We start from the raw sequence: 20204 nt of genomic DNA, 5'->3' as shown, positions 1-20204 counted from the left end.
CTCTTATGCAAAAAGTTCAGAAGGATACAATATCAGTGACACATTGGCTGCAGCAGAACTCTATGAATTTCTACTGAAGGCAATAAAAAAAAAAAAACTATAAAATAAAATGATTTAGTGTGCATTTAGATACTGCTTATTTTGTTAAAAACTGAAAAAAAAAAAAAGTTACTGTTTGAGCTTTGGTTACTATTCATATCCCTGAAATGCAAACGCCAAAAACACCAACAATGCAAATGCCAAATCCAAACAAACACTTAATTTGGTACATGGGAATCTAATGTCATACAAATATAAAAACTTTAATCCCCATTCAATATGATTAACTAACTGGGATTTGTTACAGCAAGAAATTTTTTGCTCAATTGGCCAATGGAAGCTAGATGACAATTTATTTAATTTTTGAGTTGTGATGCAGTGGCTTAAGGTTCACCCCAAGTTCCTCACAAATTCATTGTACGTCATGGGAGATTCTTACTTGGGCATAATTATCCTAATCCTCGTTCAAGAAATATCTTATGGTAACTTCATCAAAGACAAACACCTATATATATATATATTTTTTTTTCTTTTTTGTTCATAATTCTTACTTAATTTTATTATTGCATGTAAGTAAATAAACTTAAAATACTTAAAATAAAATTTCTAAAATAAAAATTACTAAATTAAAAATAAATAAATAAAACATAAGAAAAAATTAAGCTACCACTAAACTGGTCGATTGTTTTCCCCTTAAAATGAAAATTTTCTTTACAAACAAACACCAACAAAAGAGTCAGATCAAAAAGAAGAACTCATACAAAAAATCTCATATCAACCCTTTTTATCAGACCATGAAACCCAGCCAAAAGCTAAAAGAACAGCCACAAAAAATCCATAAGTGAAAAAGAGCTCAAATGTTTGTTATGGGATAATGGGTTCGAACTTTGAATAAGCTACAACAATCAATACTACTACTAAATTTTGATGGGTTTGGCTCAATAATTTTTCTTTGATGGGTTGGTGAGTTCAAAGGATTGGTGTGGGTCTGATGGTTTTTTCTGGGTTTGATGGTTGTTTGAATTGGGATGATTTTGCTTGGTTGGATTTTTGTTGTGGGTGATTTCGCTTTGCTGAAATTTTTGGGTTTGAATTTTTTTGGGAAACGGTTTGTTGCTTATTCGAATTTTTAGTTTTTTAGTTTTATTTTTTGTCTTATTTTTATTGTAGTTTTCGATATGTTTTTGTTGTTTTTTTCTTTTTCAGTTTATGTAATTTTTAAAATTTTTAGAGAATTTAGTTGGATAATTCTTTTTTATTTTTAGAAGGATTTTGATGATATTTAAGTGATGTGGAATGACTAGTGAGATGACATCATTTTATTGAACAAATTAAATATATGTGGTAAATTGAGTTAACACTTACCAGAAAATATTGATTGAGAGACTATTGATGCAAACGAAATGTAACTTTAAGTAGTAAAATTCAGAATTTAAAAATTTATAGTGTAAAATCCAAAAACCTCCAAACTTTATGGTGTAGTTTGCCATTTAACATTTTTTTGTTTTTGTTTTTTTAATTTCTTCTATTGTCTTTTCTTTTTTTTTTTTTTTTTTTTTTTTCTTTTCTTATAAGCCCAACTAGTAATTGTACAAACATGTTATAGGTTGTAAAAGCCATATTTTTATGAAAATGGGGCATAATTGGATTATGTATGAACTTGAAACTTGCATTGTAAAGATCCCTAACAACTCGCTTTTACCAAATAATTTAATTTATATATATATATATATAAAATAATATATGAGAAATGATATGTCTACAACATTTTTACAACAAATCATAAGTGACAAGTTGTTACTAATTGTTATTGTTGGAGCAAAAAAGTAATCTTAACGTTAGTTTGAAATTTGATAATATATATACTTATAATTTTATTAATGTGTAAATATATATTTTTAAAGTAGTGGTAATTTTGAAATAATGTTTTCATTCCCTGGCTAAATCAAAGCAATCTTCGGTACAAATTAACTCACTTGGCACGACGACACTGTATATATTTCGAAAGCACCTAACAAGTAACAACTACTATTCATGCCAACCTGATTCTTTTTGTTTTTTGTTTTTTCCCTCGTCCAATATGTAACCTCGTACTAAAGGATGTTCCTAAAATATATTGCAAACAAAACATGACTTGAAGTCTAACGTTGTACAATTTAAACACAGCCGCCCAAGTTAAAAACTGACAGTAGACTAAAAAGTACAACTAACACATCGGGAGAACAAATGATGGGTGGAGGAGATATCTCAAAATTGACTTTGAAGTACAACTAACAACTGTTCCTCAAAAAAAAAAAAAGTACAACTAACAAAAAATAAGCCCAACAAGTTGGATAGAAGTCGCAGGCCCTCTGACTCATTGGTACTAAATTAATTTGGTACCATATCTACTATATCAAGTTATCAACCACAATATTAGCAAGCAAACATGTACATTAAAATAAACCCAGTTAACCATTTCCAGTAGCAGCATGAGCACAATGTGGTTGTGCATAGTTTGTTTCTTGGCTGTTGCCAACTTGGTTGCACCACAGTCGATCATCAATAGCCTCCCGGGCTTTTCCGGCTATCTTCCTTTCAAACTTGAAACTGGGTGTGAGCCAATTAGTTTTCTTACTTCTGAGTTCTGACTAATTGTGTGATCACAGTTTCATTCAATCTTATTATTAAATAAGAAACACCAACTTGTTTTTTTTTTTTTTTTTTTTTTTTTTTTTTTTTTGGTATTTTAGGTATGTGGGTGTAGGCAAATCTGATGAGGTGCAGCTATTCTACTACTTCATTGAATCTGAGAGAAGTCCAGAAGATGACCCTCTTGTGCTTTGGCTCACTGGAGGTGCTGGTTGTTCCGGATTTTCTGGCCTTGTATATGAAATGGGTATGTATGTGCTTTCAAGTGTAGGTCTGATTTACTTGAAAAGAATAGGCCTTGACCTGGTGTTGCCTTGAGGTATTGCAAGACTTTATTGGCTGCATGTAAGTGTGGTTCTCTAGGATATGCCATGAATTGACTCAAACGATTCACAGCAAAGGTTATATCTGGTCTGGTTATGGTTAAATATAGAAGCCTTCCTATAAGCCTCCTATAGGAACTAGGATCTTGCAAAGCTTTACCTTCATACTTACTAAGCTTGGCATTAGGATCCATTGGAATCTTGGCTGGTTTACACCCCATCATGCCAGCTTCTTTTAATAGGTCTAGGATGTATTTCCTTTGACACAAGCTAATACCACTTGCAGCCCTTGCCACTTCAAGACCCAAAAAGAACTTCAAGTCACCCAAGTCCTTCAATTTAAACTGTTGATCAAGAAGAACCTTTAATTCATCCACTGCCTGCTTGTTGTCACTAGCAAGTAAAATATCATCAACATATACTAAAAGAGCAATGAATGAGGTAGAAGTCTTCTTAGTGAACAAGGAGTAGTCTGCTCTAGATTGAGTAAAACCCAGCAAGAGTAAAGCAGTGGAAAACTTAGCAAACCACTGTCTGGAAGCTTGTTTCAGACCATACAAGGATTTGACAAGTTTGCATACAAGCCCCCCCTTGCTGTGGAAGCCTGGTGGAAGGTCCATATATACCTCTTCCTTCAAATCACCATGAAGGAAGGCATTATTTACATCAAGTTGACATAAAAACCAGCCTTGCACAGCAGCTATGGCAAGGAGACTTTTGACAGTAACCAACTTAGCAACAGGAGAAAAAGTCTCCAAATAATCAAGGCCTTCCTTTTGAGTGAAGCCTTTGGCAACCAGCCTAGCCTTATATCTCTCCACACTCCCATCAGACTTATATTTCACCTTATATACCCATTTACACCCAATAGTTTTCTTATGAGAAGGCAAGGGAGTGAGAACCCAAGTATGGTTAGCTTCAAGGGCAGAAATTTCAGCAGCCATAGCTTCTCTCCACTTGGGATCAGTGACTGCCTGGTGATAAAACTTAGGTTCCTCAATGGAGGAGATCATATTGCAGAAGTGTAAATGTTTAGAGGACAACTTGTGGGAAGACAAGTAGGAAGACAAAGGATGGGCAGTACTAGAGGGAGTATGACATTGAGAAGATACTTGATGACATTTGTAAGCATCTAGGTAGGCTGGTTTATGACTGACCCTAGTAGATTTTCTAAGGGTAACAGGCTGATCAGAATTAGATAAGGAAGTGGGCTGATCAGGCAGCACAAGAGGTTGATCATTAGACATGGTGGAAGGTTGCTGATTAGTGAACATAGCAGGATGATCAACTGACATGGAAGTGGACTGATCAGGATCAGCAGGCAAGGGAATTGGTAAAGAACCAACCAAAATAGAGGAAGGACTAGATGAGGGAGTCCTTGGATTCAAAGGTGTGTCTGCAGAAACAGAACTAGGACTAGAAGAATCATCAAAAACAGGATGACAAGAAGTAGTATGTAAAGGAATTGACAAAGGAAGTGACTCAGATAACAAAGACTTATAAGAAGGAGAGAAAGGAAAAATGGATTCATGAAATATAACATCTCTAGAGATAGTGATTTTCCTAGTATGTAGATTAAGGACTTTGTAACCTTTCACATTGAAGGGGTAACCAAGGAAGACACAAGGAAGGGCTCTAGAGTCAAATTTCAACCTATGAACAGGAGGAGTAGAGATAAAACACAAACATCCAAAAACTCTAAGGTGATCAAATGAAGGTGGTTTATGGAAAAGAAGTTCAAAAGGGGACTTATTTTGTAACAAAGGAACAGGCAGCCTATTAACGAGCCATGGCAGTAGCTGTTTGTGAGGTAGTTTGGCTTCTGTATTTGCTTAGTGATCTTCAAGTCAACCATCCTCAAGCAGCCCTTCTGTTTTGTGACAGTCAAGCAGCCCTTCACATAGCTGCAAACCCGGTTTTCCATGAAAGGACGAAGCATATTGAAATAGATTGTCATCTAGTGAGGGATAAGGTTTTGGAAGGGTATATCAGAATGTTACATGTTAAAACTAATTCCCAAATTGCAGATTTGTTGACAAAGGCTTTAAATGCTCATCAATTTTCTTTTCTTGTGTCCAAGTTGAATATGGTCAACATTTTTGCCCCTCTTCCACTTGAGGGGGGGTGTCAAGATTCTACAAAGAAAGATAGAAAGGATCATGACAGAAGCAAGGATCAAGTGAAGAAGAAGACTCCCAAGTCTGCTGCTTAAACTACAGCAGAATACACTCTGCTGCTTATTCTGCTGCTTAAACGACAACTTCATAGGCTGTGTTAGTTTTTCATTTTATACTGCATGTAGTTTTTGTATCACTGGTGTTTGGTTTTAGTAAGCACGTGAATAGCACGTGTGTGGAAGTTAGTTTTTATTAATCCGGTTTTAAGGGAAATCTGTTAGATTAGTTAGTTGATCCGTTTCCCCTGTTTTTCCTTTACCAGGTGTATATATATATATAGTTAGCCTCTGTAACAGATCAGATAGATGAATATACAGAAATTTCTCCAAAAAAAAAAAAAAAAAAAAAAAAAAAAAAAAAAAAGACACAGAGGCAATTTTTGAGTAAGTTGACTGACAGACAAGAGATTGAATGAGAAGGAAGGAACACAAAGAACATGTTCAAGAATAAGAGAATTAGAAAGTTTAACAATGCCAATGTGAGTAACATGTGCTGATTCACCATTTGGCAATTCAACAACACAATGTGAAACAATAGTATAAGACTGAAAAAGAGAGACAGAACAGACAATATGATCACTTGCTCCTGTATCCATGACCCAAGTATCAACACCAAAGGCAGTTCTGTTAACAAGTTTTGCAGAAAATATGGAGTGCTTGAGATTACCTGCTAGGGGTGTGGACTGAGAGCATGAAGCCTGATTGAAAGCAACATTATTTGCCATGGCAATAGTGTTGGCCTGAGCATCATTCCCTCCAATCATAGCAAGCAATTTCTGGCATTGCTCCATTGTAAAAGGAAATGCTTGATGAGTGGTAACAGGAACAGATTCTTGAGCATCATCAAAATATGAAACCTGATTAGCCCTTGGCTTGGTCTTGTAGCCAGGAGGGTAGCCATGGAGTTTATAGCATTTCTCTAGGGTGTGACCACGCAATCCACAGTGGCTGCAAGTAGGCTTTTCCTTAGTTTTCTTGAAGGTCTTGGAATCAAGATTCATGGTCTTAGCTGCAAGTGCTGTGGATTCCACAAAAGGACCATTGTTGCTGCCATGCCCAACTGATCTTTGCTTCTCATCTTGAATCAGCAAGGAGAAGACTTTCTCAACAGATGGAATAGGATCCATCAACAAAATTTGTCCACGAACGTGAGAGAAAGAGTCATTGAGACCCATCAAAAATTGCATAACAACCTCTCTGTGATGAATATTTGAGATCTTCTCATTTATATGACACACACACTTCTCACAAGAACATGTAGGAAAAGGTTCATAGTTCTGCAATTCATCCCATAGAATTGAAAGATTGGTGAAGTATTCAGTCACAGATAGCTCACCTTGAGAAAAACTTGCAAGATCCTTCTGTAATTGATAAACCCTAGGTCCATTACCCTGAGAAAACATGTTTTGAAGCTTTTTCCAGACTTCCTTAGCAGTCTTACGGTACACCATACTTGTGGCTATCCTGGGAGAAACACAATTAACAATCCAAGAAACCACAATTTCATTGCATCGTGACCAGCTTTGAACCAATAGAGGAACTTTCTCCATGGCTGAAGTCAGAGAAGCTGATCCATCAATCAACCAAAACTTATTCTTGATCCTTAGAGCTCTCTCCATTGATCGCGCCCATGTAGGGTAGTTCTCACCTCCAATCAGTGGTTGTGAGACTAATATCGCACCAGGATTTTCAGCATGATGAAGAAAAAATGGGTGCGATTCGTCAATAGTGAAGATCGCAGAAGCTTGATCAGAAGAAGCCATTGATGAAGCTTCAAGATTCTAAAGAAGAAAAGGAACCCTAACTTTTGGGGAGAAAAGGAATTGAGAAATTTAAGCGGAAGCTAAAAATTGCTCTGATACCATATTAGGAAAACAGAGAAAAAGGATTTCGAGCTTGGAGAAATTTCTGTATATTCATCTATCTGATCTGTTACAGAGGCTAACTATATATATATATACACCTGGTAAAGGAAAAACAGGGGAAACAGATCAACTAACTAATCTAACAGATTTCCCTTAAAACCGGATTAATAAAAACTAACTTCCACACACGTGCTATTCACGTGCTTACTAAAACCAAACACCAGTGATACAAAAACTACATGCAGTATAAAATGAAAAACTAACACAGCCTATGAAGTTGTCGTTTAAGCAGCAGAATAAGCAGCAGAGTGTATTCTGCTGTAGTTTAAGCAGCAGACTTGGGAGTCTTCTTCTTCACTTGATCCTTGCTTCTGTCATGATCCTTTCTATCTTTCTTTGTAGAATCTTGACAAAGACCCGCTAGTAGAATAATTCTACTAAAAAAATAATGATAACTTTTAAGAAAAAATGAAGCAAATCATACTATATTTAACACGAAAAAAAAAGGAAAAAGAAATGCACACACCTCCAATAGTATTACCATATGATTATGAAGAATTAGTTGATTCTCACCTTAGTACTTGTTTGTTTTCAACTTCACAGAATGACTTGCTTTTTCTTCGGCTTCTTCTTCTTCTTCTTCCTTTTTTTTTTTTTTTTTTTTTTTTCCCCTGTTTTTATAGAGTGTAAATAAAGAATTTTCCTTCACCAACCTTTGACCAGTTTCTCTGTATAGTATTTATTAAATATAAATAAGCCTCTAGGGATCAAAGTGAAATGTTCTCTCCAATAATCCTTATTTCTTCCTCCCATATCACTGAGATTGATGGCAAAAAAACATTTGAATTGCTCACAGAAATGTTATAGCTAAGTTGGGCTTACAAGAGATCAAAGAAAGAATTACATTGATTTCTTTTGAGGAGTGTTAAAACCTCTCTTGCGCAACCAGTCATGCTTATTGAGCTCCTTGGACCTTTGTCTGTCAAAAAATGTTTAAAAGTGGAAGGTATCCATCTAAGATTCTAAATTTAAAAGTAGAAGGTATCCATCTAGAACTCTAATACCGGATGGACTAGGAATTTTTTTAAGTTTTGTTAAGTTTTTTTAGTTGAGTGATTGCTAGTTGAGTTAGACTAATTAAAAGTGGATCTAATTTTTTAGAAGAGGAAGGTGCAACTCTAGGAAGAAAAAAATATAACCAAACAAAAAAAAATTTTGCTTTTTTTTTTTTTCTTTGGGCAAGGGGCCCAATTTTTTTTCTTTCTTTGGCCCAGTGGGCATGGCCCCCTTCGGCCCTCTGGGTTCATCCCTGACTATAAGCCCCAATTTCATCATAGGAATTACCACAAGAAAATTGAAAAAAATTCCATCTAATTTTTTTTTTAATATACTTATATAGCTATTGGCATAATTTATTTTTAATAATTTCTACCATTACATAGATTATACCTGGTAGGGAATGAGATCCCCATAGCTGAAGAAAAGAGATTTATATAAGAAAATACAACTAAACAAAGCCCCTTATTTTTAAATCCTTCTAATATTTGATATGTCCGACCCAAATATATGCAAGGTAAAAGTTAGATTATTTGTAAATAAATATATAAAATAAAATTAAAAAAATCCAAGACAAAAAATAAAAAGTAAAAAAGTCTTAAGCAACAGCCAAACGCACTTTTTGTGTTGACCTTTCTCTACCGGTCTCAGCAATCATCTATTTCATTTTCATCAGTAATGTATATATATATATATATATATATATATATATATTTTTTTTAAGTGGAACTCTCAACTGTTGGACTTTTTCACACCATCCGTTGTGTAACTATGTTTTTGTGTTGTGGAAGGCACAACCAAGTATTTCTCAAATCAATATCGATATATATATATATATATATATATATATATATATATATATATATATAAAAGCAGAGACCTCATGCAGGAGTACATGAGATCTTGCCAAATAGCCTAATTTTGTATTTAGCCATTTTTTACCTCTTTCATTAAGTTTTTTTTTTTTTTTGTTTTTTGTTTTTTTTTTTTTTTTACTGTTACCCGAAAGTTCACATTAACTTATTTTTATTGTTATTTCACTAATATCTCATTAATTGCCTAAGCTTACATGACACATTTCTCTATTCTTTATGTCTTTTAGCATACCCACTGATTTAGTTTTTTTAAAAAAACAAAATAAATAAATAAATAAAATAAGTAAGGACTAATAGTAATAACTAACTAGATAAGGCCTTTAAGAGAGATCGAGAGACACAAAAATGTTGTGGATTGTTCAATAAAACGCATTATTTCACTATATATTACCAAAACAAAAGACTTGAGATTAACAAAATATTTGTAAGAGAGAGAAAGAGGAATTTGAGGGGTCACCACTATCAAGACGCCGAAACCCCAACTGATAATTTTTTTTTCTTTTTTCTTTTTAAATTAGAGGCTTAAATATGATTTAGGTTTAGATAATTTGGTTGGATGGTTTTTGTTTTGGGTATATAAGTAGAGAGAATATTCGTTGCGCAATGTAAAGCCATATTCCACCATGGTTTAATTTTAAATCATTTATAAGACACATGCATACACACTTACCCACACCATGTCTTATTGTCGCACTATCAATGAGTGGAAGATGGTCAGAGAATTGGACATACTTTCATTTCATGGTATGACATATGTGAACACAATACAAATTAGTTGACTTTCATGGTTCCGTTACTCTGTTGCATTTATTTTTGGTTTCATGATTTAAAAAAAAAAAATCATATCTTAAGAAGGCTACAAATATGCAGTGAAGTTAATATCTCAAAATGTATATGTTTCTTTACTCTAATTTAGTTTACTTTTTCTTTAAAACATATGTACAACATTATCTAAAACCATTTTATATACAATATCACAAAATTATCCTTGCATCGCATGGGCAACTTACTAGTGTTATGTAAATATGCGGTGAAAATTTCAATAAATTTTCTAATGAACATTGATGCAAAGTTTAGTATACTAAAAGACACTAACTTTTTTACATTTCTGGATTGAGTGGTTCTACTCCCACAAATTGTTTCATATTTTTTGCCACAACTCTGATGTGGCAGATTGTGAGTGATTAACAAAGAAGTTGTGTAATAGTTTATGGTACTAGATTTTTTCTTTTGGATTTCCTCCACTCAATATTTTATGATGGCCAATGTAATTGTGCATGTGAGAGGTTGTGATAAGTGTGAATTTTGGTGTATGTAGCATTGTTTTAAAAACCAAACCCCTTAATTCAACTGGTTCAACCTGGAACTGGTCTGATCAAAACTGGGAAAACCGACAAAATACAAGTCTCTTTCCCAGTTCTTTAATTGTTTTGAGTTTTAAAAATCATGGTATGTAACACCACTCTTTCAAAAAATAGAACTTAGCATGAACTTCCTTCAACGACGTATTCATTGGATATTCTATTTGCACGTTGGGTACAAGTCTGTTTTCATATCTAAACCAGATGAAGATCATAAGCACTTGTGCAAGAAGTTGCCACAGTCTCAAAGATTGATCTAATTCTTTGTAGTGTAATTGTGATGTTCAAGATTGATTGGATATCGGTTGGGTGTGTATTGTGGAGTTTTTATTGAATTTCACATCAGATATATATTGGGTAAATCTGTGTTTATTAACAACTATAAGTAACTTTACTCTCACTTCATATTAATTTATTTCTTTTCTCATTTGCCAATTAAAAAAATAATAATCCAACGTCGGACCAGCTGCATAAACTTGCATAAATTTAAAAATAGAACACAAACCATTTCATACTCAAAACATGCTCTCACTTCACATTAATTTTCTTTTCTTTCGCCATTTCTTTTGCCTTAATTTTTAATAATTTGATAGTGACAATGGGAGATGGGGCATTTGAAACTTAGATGTCTTTATCAAAAACACTAAGAGATGTTAGTTGAGTTACAAGACTTTTAGCAAAAAAAATTTAAAAAAAAAAATTAATTGTAGGATTTTGTTTATTTATTTTAGGTCCATTATCATTTGACTATGCTAAGTCCAAAAGCAACTCACCAAAATTGAAGTTGAACCCATACTCCTGGACAAAGGTACGAAACTTTAGCAGCTTCCAATAATTAGGTTTTCATGAAAATCAGTTGTCAATTTGAAGATTAATTAGGTGTTTATGTAAACTGAAAGAAATGGCCTTCATTTTTCAGGTTGCTAATATAATATTTGTGGATGCACCGGTTGGCACTGGATTCTCTTATGCAAAAAGTTCGGAAGGATACAATATCAGTGATACATTGGGCGTAGCAGAACTCTATGAATTTCTACAGAAGGTGATCAAAAACTATATAATAACATGACTTAATTTGGTACATATGAACTATAGTTTGATACAAATATAAAAGGCTTACAGCCAGAAATTTTTTTCTCAAGTGGCCAATTCATTTTAAATTTTGAGTTGTGATGCAGTGGCTTAAGGTTCACCCCAAGTTCCTCACAAATTCATTGTACGTCATGGGAGATTCTTACTCGGGCATAACTATCCCAATCCTTGTACAAAAAATATCAGATGGTAACTTGAATAATGACAACCACCTAAAATTTTTTTCATTCTTAATTCATACTTAATTTTGCAACAAAAAATTACTGAGGGGGCAAATAAATCATTTTGATGATTAATGGAGCACAAGAAAACATTTTAGGATGGTAATTGGCTATGTCATTTTGTTGCAGGTAATGAAGTTGGTCAGGAGCCGCGAATGAATCTCAAGGTACAAGTTCAAGCACATTAGAATTTAAATAACTTCAGTTACTTTAGTTTCCGTCTTGTTCATCAAGGCCTTCTATTTTTGGGGCCTTTACTTCATATAGAAATCAAATCTTGCTTTAAATTGGGGCCAGGGATATGTGATTGGAAACCCGTTGACAAATACGCATGATGACTTGAATGCAAGAATTCCATTTGCTCACTTAAAGACGCTTATATCAGACGAACTATATGAGGTGATTTTCCCTTCTGCTCTTGTGTTTTTTTATTGAATCTTGAGAGTTCTTCTTATGGTATTAGGCTATTGGCTAAGCATCAAAGAAAAGGCTGAGTAGCTTGTAAAATGCAGTAGGGAGAGTGCTTATGCTAGTGGGTAGTGACTTTTTTTTTTAAAGAATTTAATCATAACAGGCATCACATTATATAATTATATCTTCACAGATTACAATCATAAGATGTCCTTGAAACTCATGTTTAAATGATTGACCCAAATGGATTGTCATTTGAATAGACTTGTATGCAATTTTGCAAGGAAGACTTTCCTGTTCCTCATACAATTTGACCTTTTAATTAATCTTTTATTTTTGAACCAGCTTAGACAAGTAAAAGTTGATAAACAATGCCCTCGTTAATTGCTTTGAGACCAAGGTTAGAGATTTTTGGCTTATATTACAGGCCAAGGGTACTCTTATGCATTTTGCGTAAATGTGGCAAATGATTTAAATATAGTACATCAGTGTCCACGAGTACCTTTTTGAGGATGCTCCTGGAAAATATGTTACTTTCATACAAGTTGAATTCTCTCTTTCAAAAATATCCTACTAAAAGATGTGATGCTTTTTTTTTTTCCCTAGTCAACTAAAAACAACTGCAAGGGCGAATATATGAATGTAGATCCTAACAATGCAGCATGTGTGGATGATCTAGATATCTTCACTGAGGTGAGTGAAAAAACTACTTGTGGTTCTTATAAGAAATGTCTGTTTTTATTTTTATTTTTCCTTCCATCCTGACAAGAGGAGAGTATGTGAAGCACTAAGAAATGTATGTTTGGACATTCATGTATCATGTCGCATGTACATTGATATACCTCTTGCATTTGGCAGTGTACCGAGAAAATATTTACTGCACAAATATTGGAGCCTACATGTCAGCTTTTATCCCCAAAACCTAGAACAAGGGTATCAAAGTGGGATCCAGATACTCTAGTAGAAGATTCTGTAGACCTCCTCCGATCAATTACTCATCTTCCTGAACCTAGAGCATGGTGTCGGGTAAACAATTTTCCTTTTCTCACACATACAATGTCATGATCAAAGCTGGTCTGAGGCCTTATGCACATATATCTGTTTGACTAGGTTATATGCTGCACTCTATTAAAATTTAACTGACTATATACTAACAAGATTTGTCCTTTTGTAGGAATATAACTATCTGTACTCGTACATTTGGGCAAATGATAAAACTGTTCAAAAGGCTCTTCACATTCGGGAGGTATGTTGATCCTTAAAATGTAAAAAATAAAATGTCGAAGTCAAAAGTAGTTTTATTAAGTTATTTCAAAATGACAATCAGGGAAGCATAAATGAGTGGGTGAGATGCAATCTGACCTTAGCAAACACATATGACTATGATGTCTCAAGTAGTCTAAATTATCATCGGAACCTTATCAAGAAAGGCTACGAGGTTCTAATTTACAGGTAATATGGCAAATTTTTTTACCTCCTTCAGTCCCTAGAATTGACTATTTGTCACAAATCCAGGTAATTAACTAATGCAAAGACAGGAAAATTCCATGTCACTTAAACCCTCTCTCGGGTGGCTGTTGTTGTCAAACTAATCACTTCAATCGACTTAAAAAGAGCAAAAAATAGAAGTTCATGTTCTGCCGAAAAACACACACACACAGAAGCAAAACTGAGCAAATGAGGGGAGGAACCGAGGAAGAGATAGTTTTCAGATTTGATCTTTCTATCCACGTGTTCAGTATTTCATCTGCTAATGGACTTCAATTTACATCCATTTTAGACCATATAAATGAATGAATTTATAAAATCCAAGATTTACAAGATATTACTCACGATCACCTATTAACCAAACTTTTAGCACTGTAGAACATAACAAATTTGCAGTAATTATCATTGAATAAATTCTATGGGTCTTATAGACACATAACTTGGTAGAACGGAACACCTACTTTCCAAATCTTTCTCTTTGCTTGCTTCACAACTCATCCTCACGATCCCATCACCTTTTGGAACACCTTTAAGTCACTAGAGAGCCTACTACACTCTCCCCATATATTCTGCCTCCAAATTCTAGGGAACAGTAGATGGTGTCCCTAGAGAAAGATAGTTTCTTTCAGAGAACATCAAACTGTAAGTATGTTCTCAATATTCTGACTCTTAGTAATTAGTTATTTGACGGCTATAGGAGTATTTTAATACCAGTAGAAATACATCAACTATTAGATAAGCCGTCCTTACAAATATTTAAGCACTAGGACAACTTGTGTCCAGTGCAAGTATCCACATCCTAGTGAGTCCAATGCATCAAACCTGACCTTATGGGTGGCAAAATTTGACACAACTTGTTAAACCAACACGACTAATCTGTTTATAAACAAGTCATAGATTAAGGCTAAACGGGTTCAAGTTATATTCGGGTTGACATGACTAACCCTTTAATAAACAAGTTGTGTTTTAACATTCAAACCCGTTTGATCCTTTTGACCTGTTTAACTTATAAATGTATTAGCTATTGTTATTATTGCTTAATTTATGGTTATAATTATATGTTTATCACACTATTGGAGATTAGCGTAAGGATTCAACTATAGATTGGTATTTAGGAATAAGCTAGATGGTAATAAGATTTCTTATACTTGTAATCGCTTTCTCTTGATTAATGGATTCTTGAGAGTAGTGGCTTGAAATTCACCCAGTGAGGTTTTTTCCTTGAGAAGGTTTTCCCCATTAGTCAACACATTGTGTCAATTAAATTTCCATTGCACTCTAGTTTAGATTGGTGATTTGTTCGTGCCTACACAATATTACATGTAATTTGGATAATTAATCAACTTGGATAATTGAATTAATTAACTGTGGTCAATTTATAACCTAATAGTTTTCTTGTTTTGTTCCGAATAACACAGTGGTGATCATGACATGGTTATTCCATACATAGCTACACATGCATGGATAGTATTGCTAAACCTTACTATTGCCCATGATTGGAGGCCATGGTTTGTTGATGGGCAAATCGCAGGGTAAGTTTCCACCTCAACTTTCATGTTTCAGCAACTCTCTTGCCTCCTCCACCATCCCCCTAAACTTTTAAAGTTTAAATACAAGTTGTATTCCAATGTAAAGCTTATAATTGTTTCATGGATTACTTTTAATATTGTGCAGATTCACAATGCAGTATACATCTAAAAAGTACTGTTTGACATTTGCAACAGTAAAGGCAAGAATGAGTATTTAGTGATTCTTTTTTTGTTATTATCATAAAAAAAATATGTTCCAAGTAATAGCGAAAAATTGACCACAAGCATTTGCTTCTTTGTAGGGAGCGGGGCACACAGCTCCAGAGTACAAGCCCAATGAATGTCTTGCCATGATTGATAGGTGGCTATCTTACTATCCCCTATAGTGAATAGTGGATTTTACCAATCCATTCAACTTAGTAGGCTTATTGTGCATCTAGCATTTCAAGTCATTTTAGTTGTCTATTCAATATCAAATAATAAAATTCAACAGATTCAACTTCTTCACCTTTTTCTTTCCATCCTTTGATTCATGTTCATGAATAAATTTAACTAAGTTCCTAAAACTTTGGTACAAATGTTTCCTTCCATTGGGTCTTTAAATATGATGTATGTAAATCTACTTGGTATGGTATACAACGTGCTCTTGATAGATTTATTCCCTAAACTCAAACAATATGCATGAGATGGGTCAGATTTGATCCAGTAACACTTTGTAAATGTAACAAAGAAAGAATGATATGCAAGTCCAGTTCAACATAGCTTGGTTGTTGGGGCCTTAATTTTAAGTCTAACCTCAATCTTACATTTAACTTTCAGTTTCAAGGATAATTTGATTTGACCTAACTTGCTATGTTTTCTCTTATAATATTGTTTTTTTTTTTTTTTTTTTTTTAATTTAGCCCAACATTGGAAATCATAATACATATTTTAAACGATTGCTTGGAACTCGTGAAATGCATACCTAAATTAGCATTAAAAAAATGAATTTAAAGTGGACAAGATTTCTCGTGGATGTTCTTCAAATTATTAGATGTCAATTACAACTATTCAGCCTCTTGACATGAGCAGGTATATATACACATATGATGATTTAATTACGTTGTATTTGATTATAAAATGGATTCATGGATCTTTCCATGAAGGAATGGGGGTTTGTAATTTAAGATTTCTTGTCATCCATGAGTTCAAAAGGTTTAATGCAATACTCAAGTGGATTTTGGTTGATCTTTCATGAGACAATGTGTGTCCATGCTTGTTTTGTACCAACAGACTATTCGTAGTTTGTAAAGGGATATTGAAAATTCAGGCCAAACTTGGTTCTTGCATACTTATAGTACATTTTCAAATTATCACTGCTTGAAATCGGTGTTTATGCTAGATGTGGGAAAAGGTGTACATACATATGGTACATTTTCCAAAACTATGGCATAAACTTACGCAGCAACCAAAAAATAAAATAAAATAAAACAAAGAAGCTTGGCATGAGTTTTGATGGTGAGTTTGGTGACAATCTTGCCCATTCCAAAGAACAATATGGGCCCCACAATAAACTCAAAGGTCCCTTTATAGGAATAAATTTGCCCTCTTTTTCCATCAAAATTGTTTTTGTCTTTTCATTTAATTTTGTTATGAATTTCCTTTATGAAATTTTTTACTTTGAATATATATATGTATATATATATATATATATATATATAGACTACTATTGCTCCATACATAAATAAAGTCATTTCAAAGTCTTCTACATGATGGTGTTTTGGAAATTCTTTTAGCATTTTGTCTTTTCAAGCCTTCTTTGGAGAATCAGACAAGGCCCCAATTGTTGGAGATTTTAAGTCAAAAAGTGAAAAAGCCCTGTTTACGGATTACTGTTTACAGATTACTATTCACTGATTACTGTTCACAGTCACTGTTCATGGTACTGTTCACTCCAAATTTTTGCCTATTTAAGGGGAGTTGTCCCTTAAGTTTAACACAGAATTCTTTCTTCAGAACTTCTTTCTTTTAGAAACCTTTCTCTAGAGAGAGTTTCTTATGCTTATGCTTGGGGCTCCCATCTCCAAGTTGCTTATGCTTAGAAAACGCCTTAAACCCCACGGTGTTGGGCCACGCTTCTAACAGCATGGCATTGGGCTAGGAGAGCACTGACTTCAGCGACACCGCGTACCTACCAAAGCATACGGGCCTAGCACATGAACGGTACCTGCACCTGCCGCTGGAGAGCCTTTCTTTATTGTGTATCTATTATAGAGTGAGAGGATTGACAATCTATTTAAGGCTCTGATACCATAATGGGGGAAGGACACCAAGTTGAAGGTAGAAGCACAGTAATATTATGTTGAAAGTAAATTGAAAGCAAAGTAAAACCAGCCAAGAAGGTGGTATTGCAGATATAATCAAAATAATTTAAAAACAGTAATAAGGCAGTAGAACCAGCCAAGCAATATATATCAAAGCGGTATAAAACCGTCCAAGATGGCGGTAGCCAAAAGTAGTATAATAAACTGAAAACTGAAAATACTTGTTATTGAAAATAGAACAAAACACTTACAGCAGTAGTAGTGGTTACAAGATTGAAACAGTTCAACAGCTTAATAGTTACAAGGCTTGGAACTAGTTCTAGTTACAAGGTTGTAGGGATAGTAGTAGGAAATCCTAAAGTGGAAACAAGGAACTCTCTCTAGAGAAAGGCTTCTAAAAAACAGAAGTTCTGGAGAAAGAATTTTGTTTTAAACTTAAGGGACAACCCCCCTTAAATAGGCAAAATTTCGAAATGAACAGTACCATGAATAGTAAAAGTGAATAGTAAATAGTAATCAATGAACAGTAATCTGTGAATGGTGTTTTTTTCACTTTTTGACTTAAAATCTTCAGCAATGGGTGGGCCTTGTCTAATTCTCCAAACCAAAGAAGACTTGAAAAGACAAAAAGCCAAAGGAACCAAAACATCATCATTTACGCATGAAGTAGTGAAGCAATAGACTTTGAAATGACTGAAAGCTAAAAGAATCTCTTTGAACATCATTATTTACGCATGGAGTAGTGGAGCAGTGGTGTAAAACAAAAGTAGGAACTTTTACCAAGGAGTGAACATTGTAGCATTTTTGACCATTGTGCAGGCCAGACAAATAGAGGAATCAATTCTTCTGATCAATCATCTGACATATTACCAATAGGACTTATCTAAATAGGTTTGTACCAAGTGCATTGGCTAGTTCAGCTATCTACACTAAGAGAACTCAATCAGTATCAGGGGCATCAGAAGGATAACCATCATATGGATCCCATGGAGAATCATCATTACATGCATGTTCATGATAAATAGCATACTGGTTGCAAAATCCACAATATAGAAGTGCTCATAGATAGGATTTTTCCCTGGTCTGAGGAACTTTTTTGGATCATCATGGCCAATTCTTTCTAAATGGCGGATTGCAGAGATGTACGGTTTAGTACCAAAAACATGAATTCTATCGTTGTTTCCTATGAAATGGTAGTCTTTCCATAGGTCTTGGATAACATCAAGAATTTGATTATTGAAATAATTTCTCAAACATTCTGCAAGAGCATAAGGGTCCCTAAATGATAGGTGGGAATTTCCTTCATACCATTGACCTTGATGGGTGAACCCATTAATGAGTACGAGATGTTTGGAAGGTTGAACATTCATCCAATTATCTCTTTCCCAATTTGGCAAAGTGCTCCAGCATCTTATGGAAACAAAAGGACTATTAATCTGCGAAACAACCCTTTGAATAATTTGTGGGAACTGACTAATTTGATCATGGCTTGTTAACTTGATAAATCTAATAAAGCCATATTCAAACATTTGGGATAGCCAATCGGGGTCCTTGTCATCATCATCTGTTCCCTCCTCATAATTAACTAAGAGGCCTGGAAATGGATGTTTCTTTTCATATACTCTGAGACTACTCCCAAAGTATTCTTCCCAGTCTAGTTGAATAAAGACATTGTCATCTTCGTCTAAATTATCAGGATCAAGAATAGTGGCTGTAACAAGTTTCTTGAAATATTTGAACCATAGGTCAAAAGACCTAAACATAGCCTTGCTTCCCAAAATACAAGATTGTGTATCTGTTGGCAAGTTGGTAATAGCACTTCTTAACAGAGATTGGGTCTTAAGACTCAATCTAGAATAATTAGTGCCCATTATAGTCTTTTTATCCATTGAATGGATTCCCTCTTTGCCAAAGAGTTCACTAATGTAGGCTTCAAGGTGGCTTCTAAGAGCCTCATTTTCTAAAACAAGGTTATTTTCTGAAGCAGGATCATTTTTTGAAACAAGGTTATTTTTTGAAACAAGGTTAGCATAGTGGCTCATGTGAGCCTCATTTTGAGCAGTAAGGTTAACAAGGTGGATTTCAAGGGCTCTGAGGGTTTTCTGGAAAAGGTTACGGTGGTTTCTAGTAAAAGCAACTTGAAGGTTATCAAGAATAAATTTAATAGAATCAGGTAGTTCTGAATAGGTTCCATTGTGGAATTGTAACCTTCTAGACAAAACTTTTTACAAAGCAATTATCATATCACCATTGGAATATGTCACCTCTACCAGGACAAATTCCTGAAGGGATGTTGATCCACTGGATTTTACTCTAGAAGATGCGCTTTCATGCATTACAAAAGGTTGTCCCTCTGGGAGCCTTTTGTCTTGAGAATAGCCTTGTGCTGGTGCTTTTCCCTTGTTCCTCTTCTCTGTCGAGGAAGTCATAATAATCCACTTACTAGTAGTATAAGTATTAGTATTATTCCACTTATTAGTGGTACTTATCCGCATAACATGCTTCGATTCCTGCGAAGAAACATTGATAATGTTAGGACAATCGGTAGTAGTTAACATTTTGGTGCTATGAATATTACCTATAGCAATATCTGTGAAACATTGGCAAGAACCTATCATTAGGTCTTGAATAAGCACATTAATAGGGAAGTCTTCAACATTAGACAGATTATCAATGTGTATTTTCTCATGCCAAAAAGCATTAGGAGCATCAGAGCAAACATCATCAATCAGAATTTTCTGAAAATTATCAATTTTTTATTGCAATAATTTATCAGAAAGTTGTTCAGTGATTTTCTTGTATCTTACTTCTTGTTGAAGGAAGTTAAGATGTTT

General features: G+C 34.3%; 1 protein-coding gene across 1 annotated transcript; it reads left to right on the top strand.

Moving 5' to 3' along the window:
- Nucleotides 1-2438: 2438 nt before the first annotated feature.
- On the top strand, nt 2439-15574 carry LOC126699021 (serine carboxypeptidase-like 7). Its single transcript, XM_050396569.1, has 14 exons — nt 2439-2632; nt 2772-2917; nt 11058-11134; nt 11246-11368; nt 11505-11607; nt 11769-11806; nt 11937-12038; nt 12657-12743; nt 12909-13076; nt 13225-13296; nt 13378-13502; nt 14957-15070; nt 15213-15267; nt 15370-15574. Exons 1-14 carry the CDS (start codon nt 2511-2513, stop codon nt 15451-15453), a joined length of 1416 nt encoding a protein of 471 aa, XP_050252526.1. The 5' UTR covers nt 2439-2510; the 3' UTR covers nt 15454-15574.
- The last annotated feature ends 4630 nt before the right edge of the window (nt 15575-20204 follow it).

Source organism: Quercus robur, chromosome 9 (genome assembly GCF_932294415.1).
Source record: "Quercus robur chromosome 9, dhQueRobu3.1, whole genome shotgun sequence".
NCBI lineage: Eukaryota > Viridiplantae > Streptophyta > Magnoliopsida > Fagales > Fagaceae > Quercus > Quercus robur.
This window is presented reverse-complemented; position numbering and strand designations above follow the sequence as displayed.

Excerpts from the sequence above, each read along its gene's own strand:
- LOC126699021 (XM_050396569.1), top strand. The coding sequence starts at position 2,511 with ATGAGCACAATGTGGTTGTGCATAGTTTGTTTCTTGGCTGTTGCCAAC. Across the intron at positions 11,135-11,245 it reads ACCCATACTCCTGGACAAAG|GTTGCTAATATAATATTTGT; the intron begins GTACGAAACTTT and ends TTCATTTTTCAG. Across the intron at positions 13,503-14,956 it reads TACGAGGTTCTAATTTACAG|TGGTGATCATGACATGGTTA; the intron begins GTAATATGGCAA and ends CGAATAACACAG.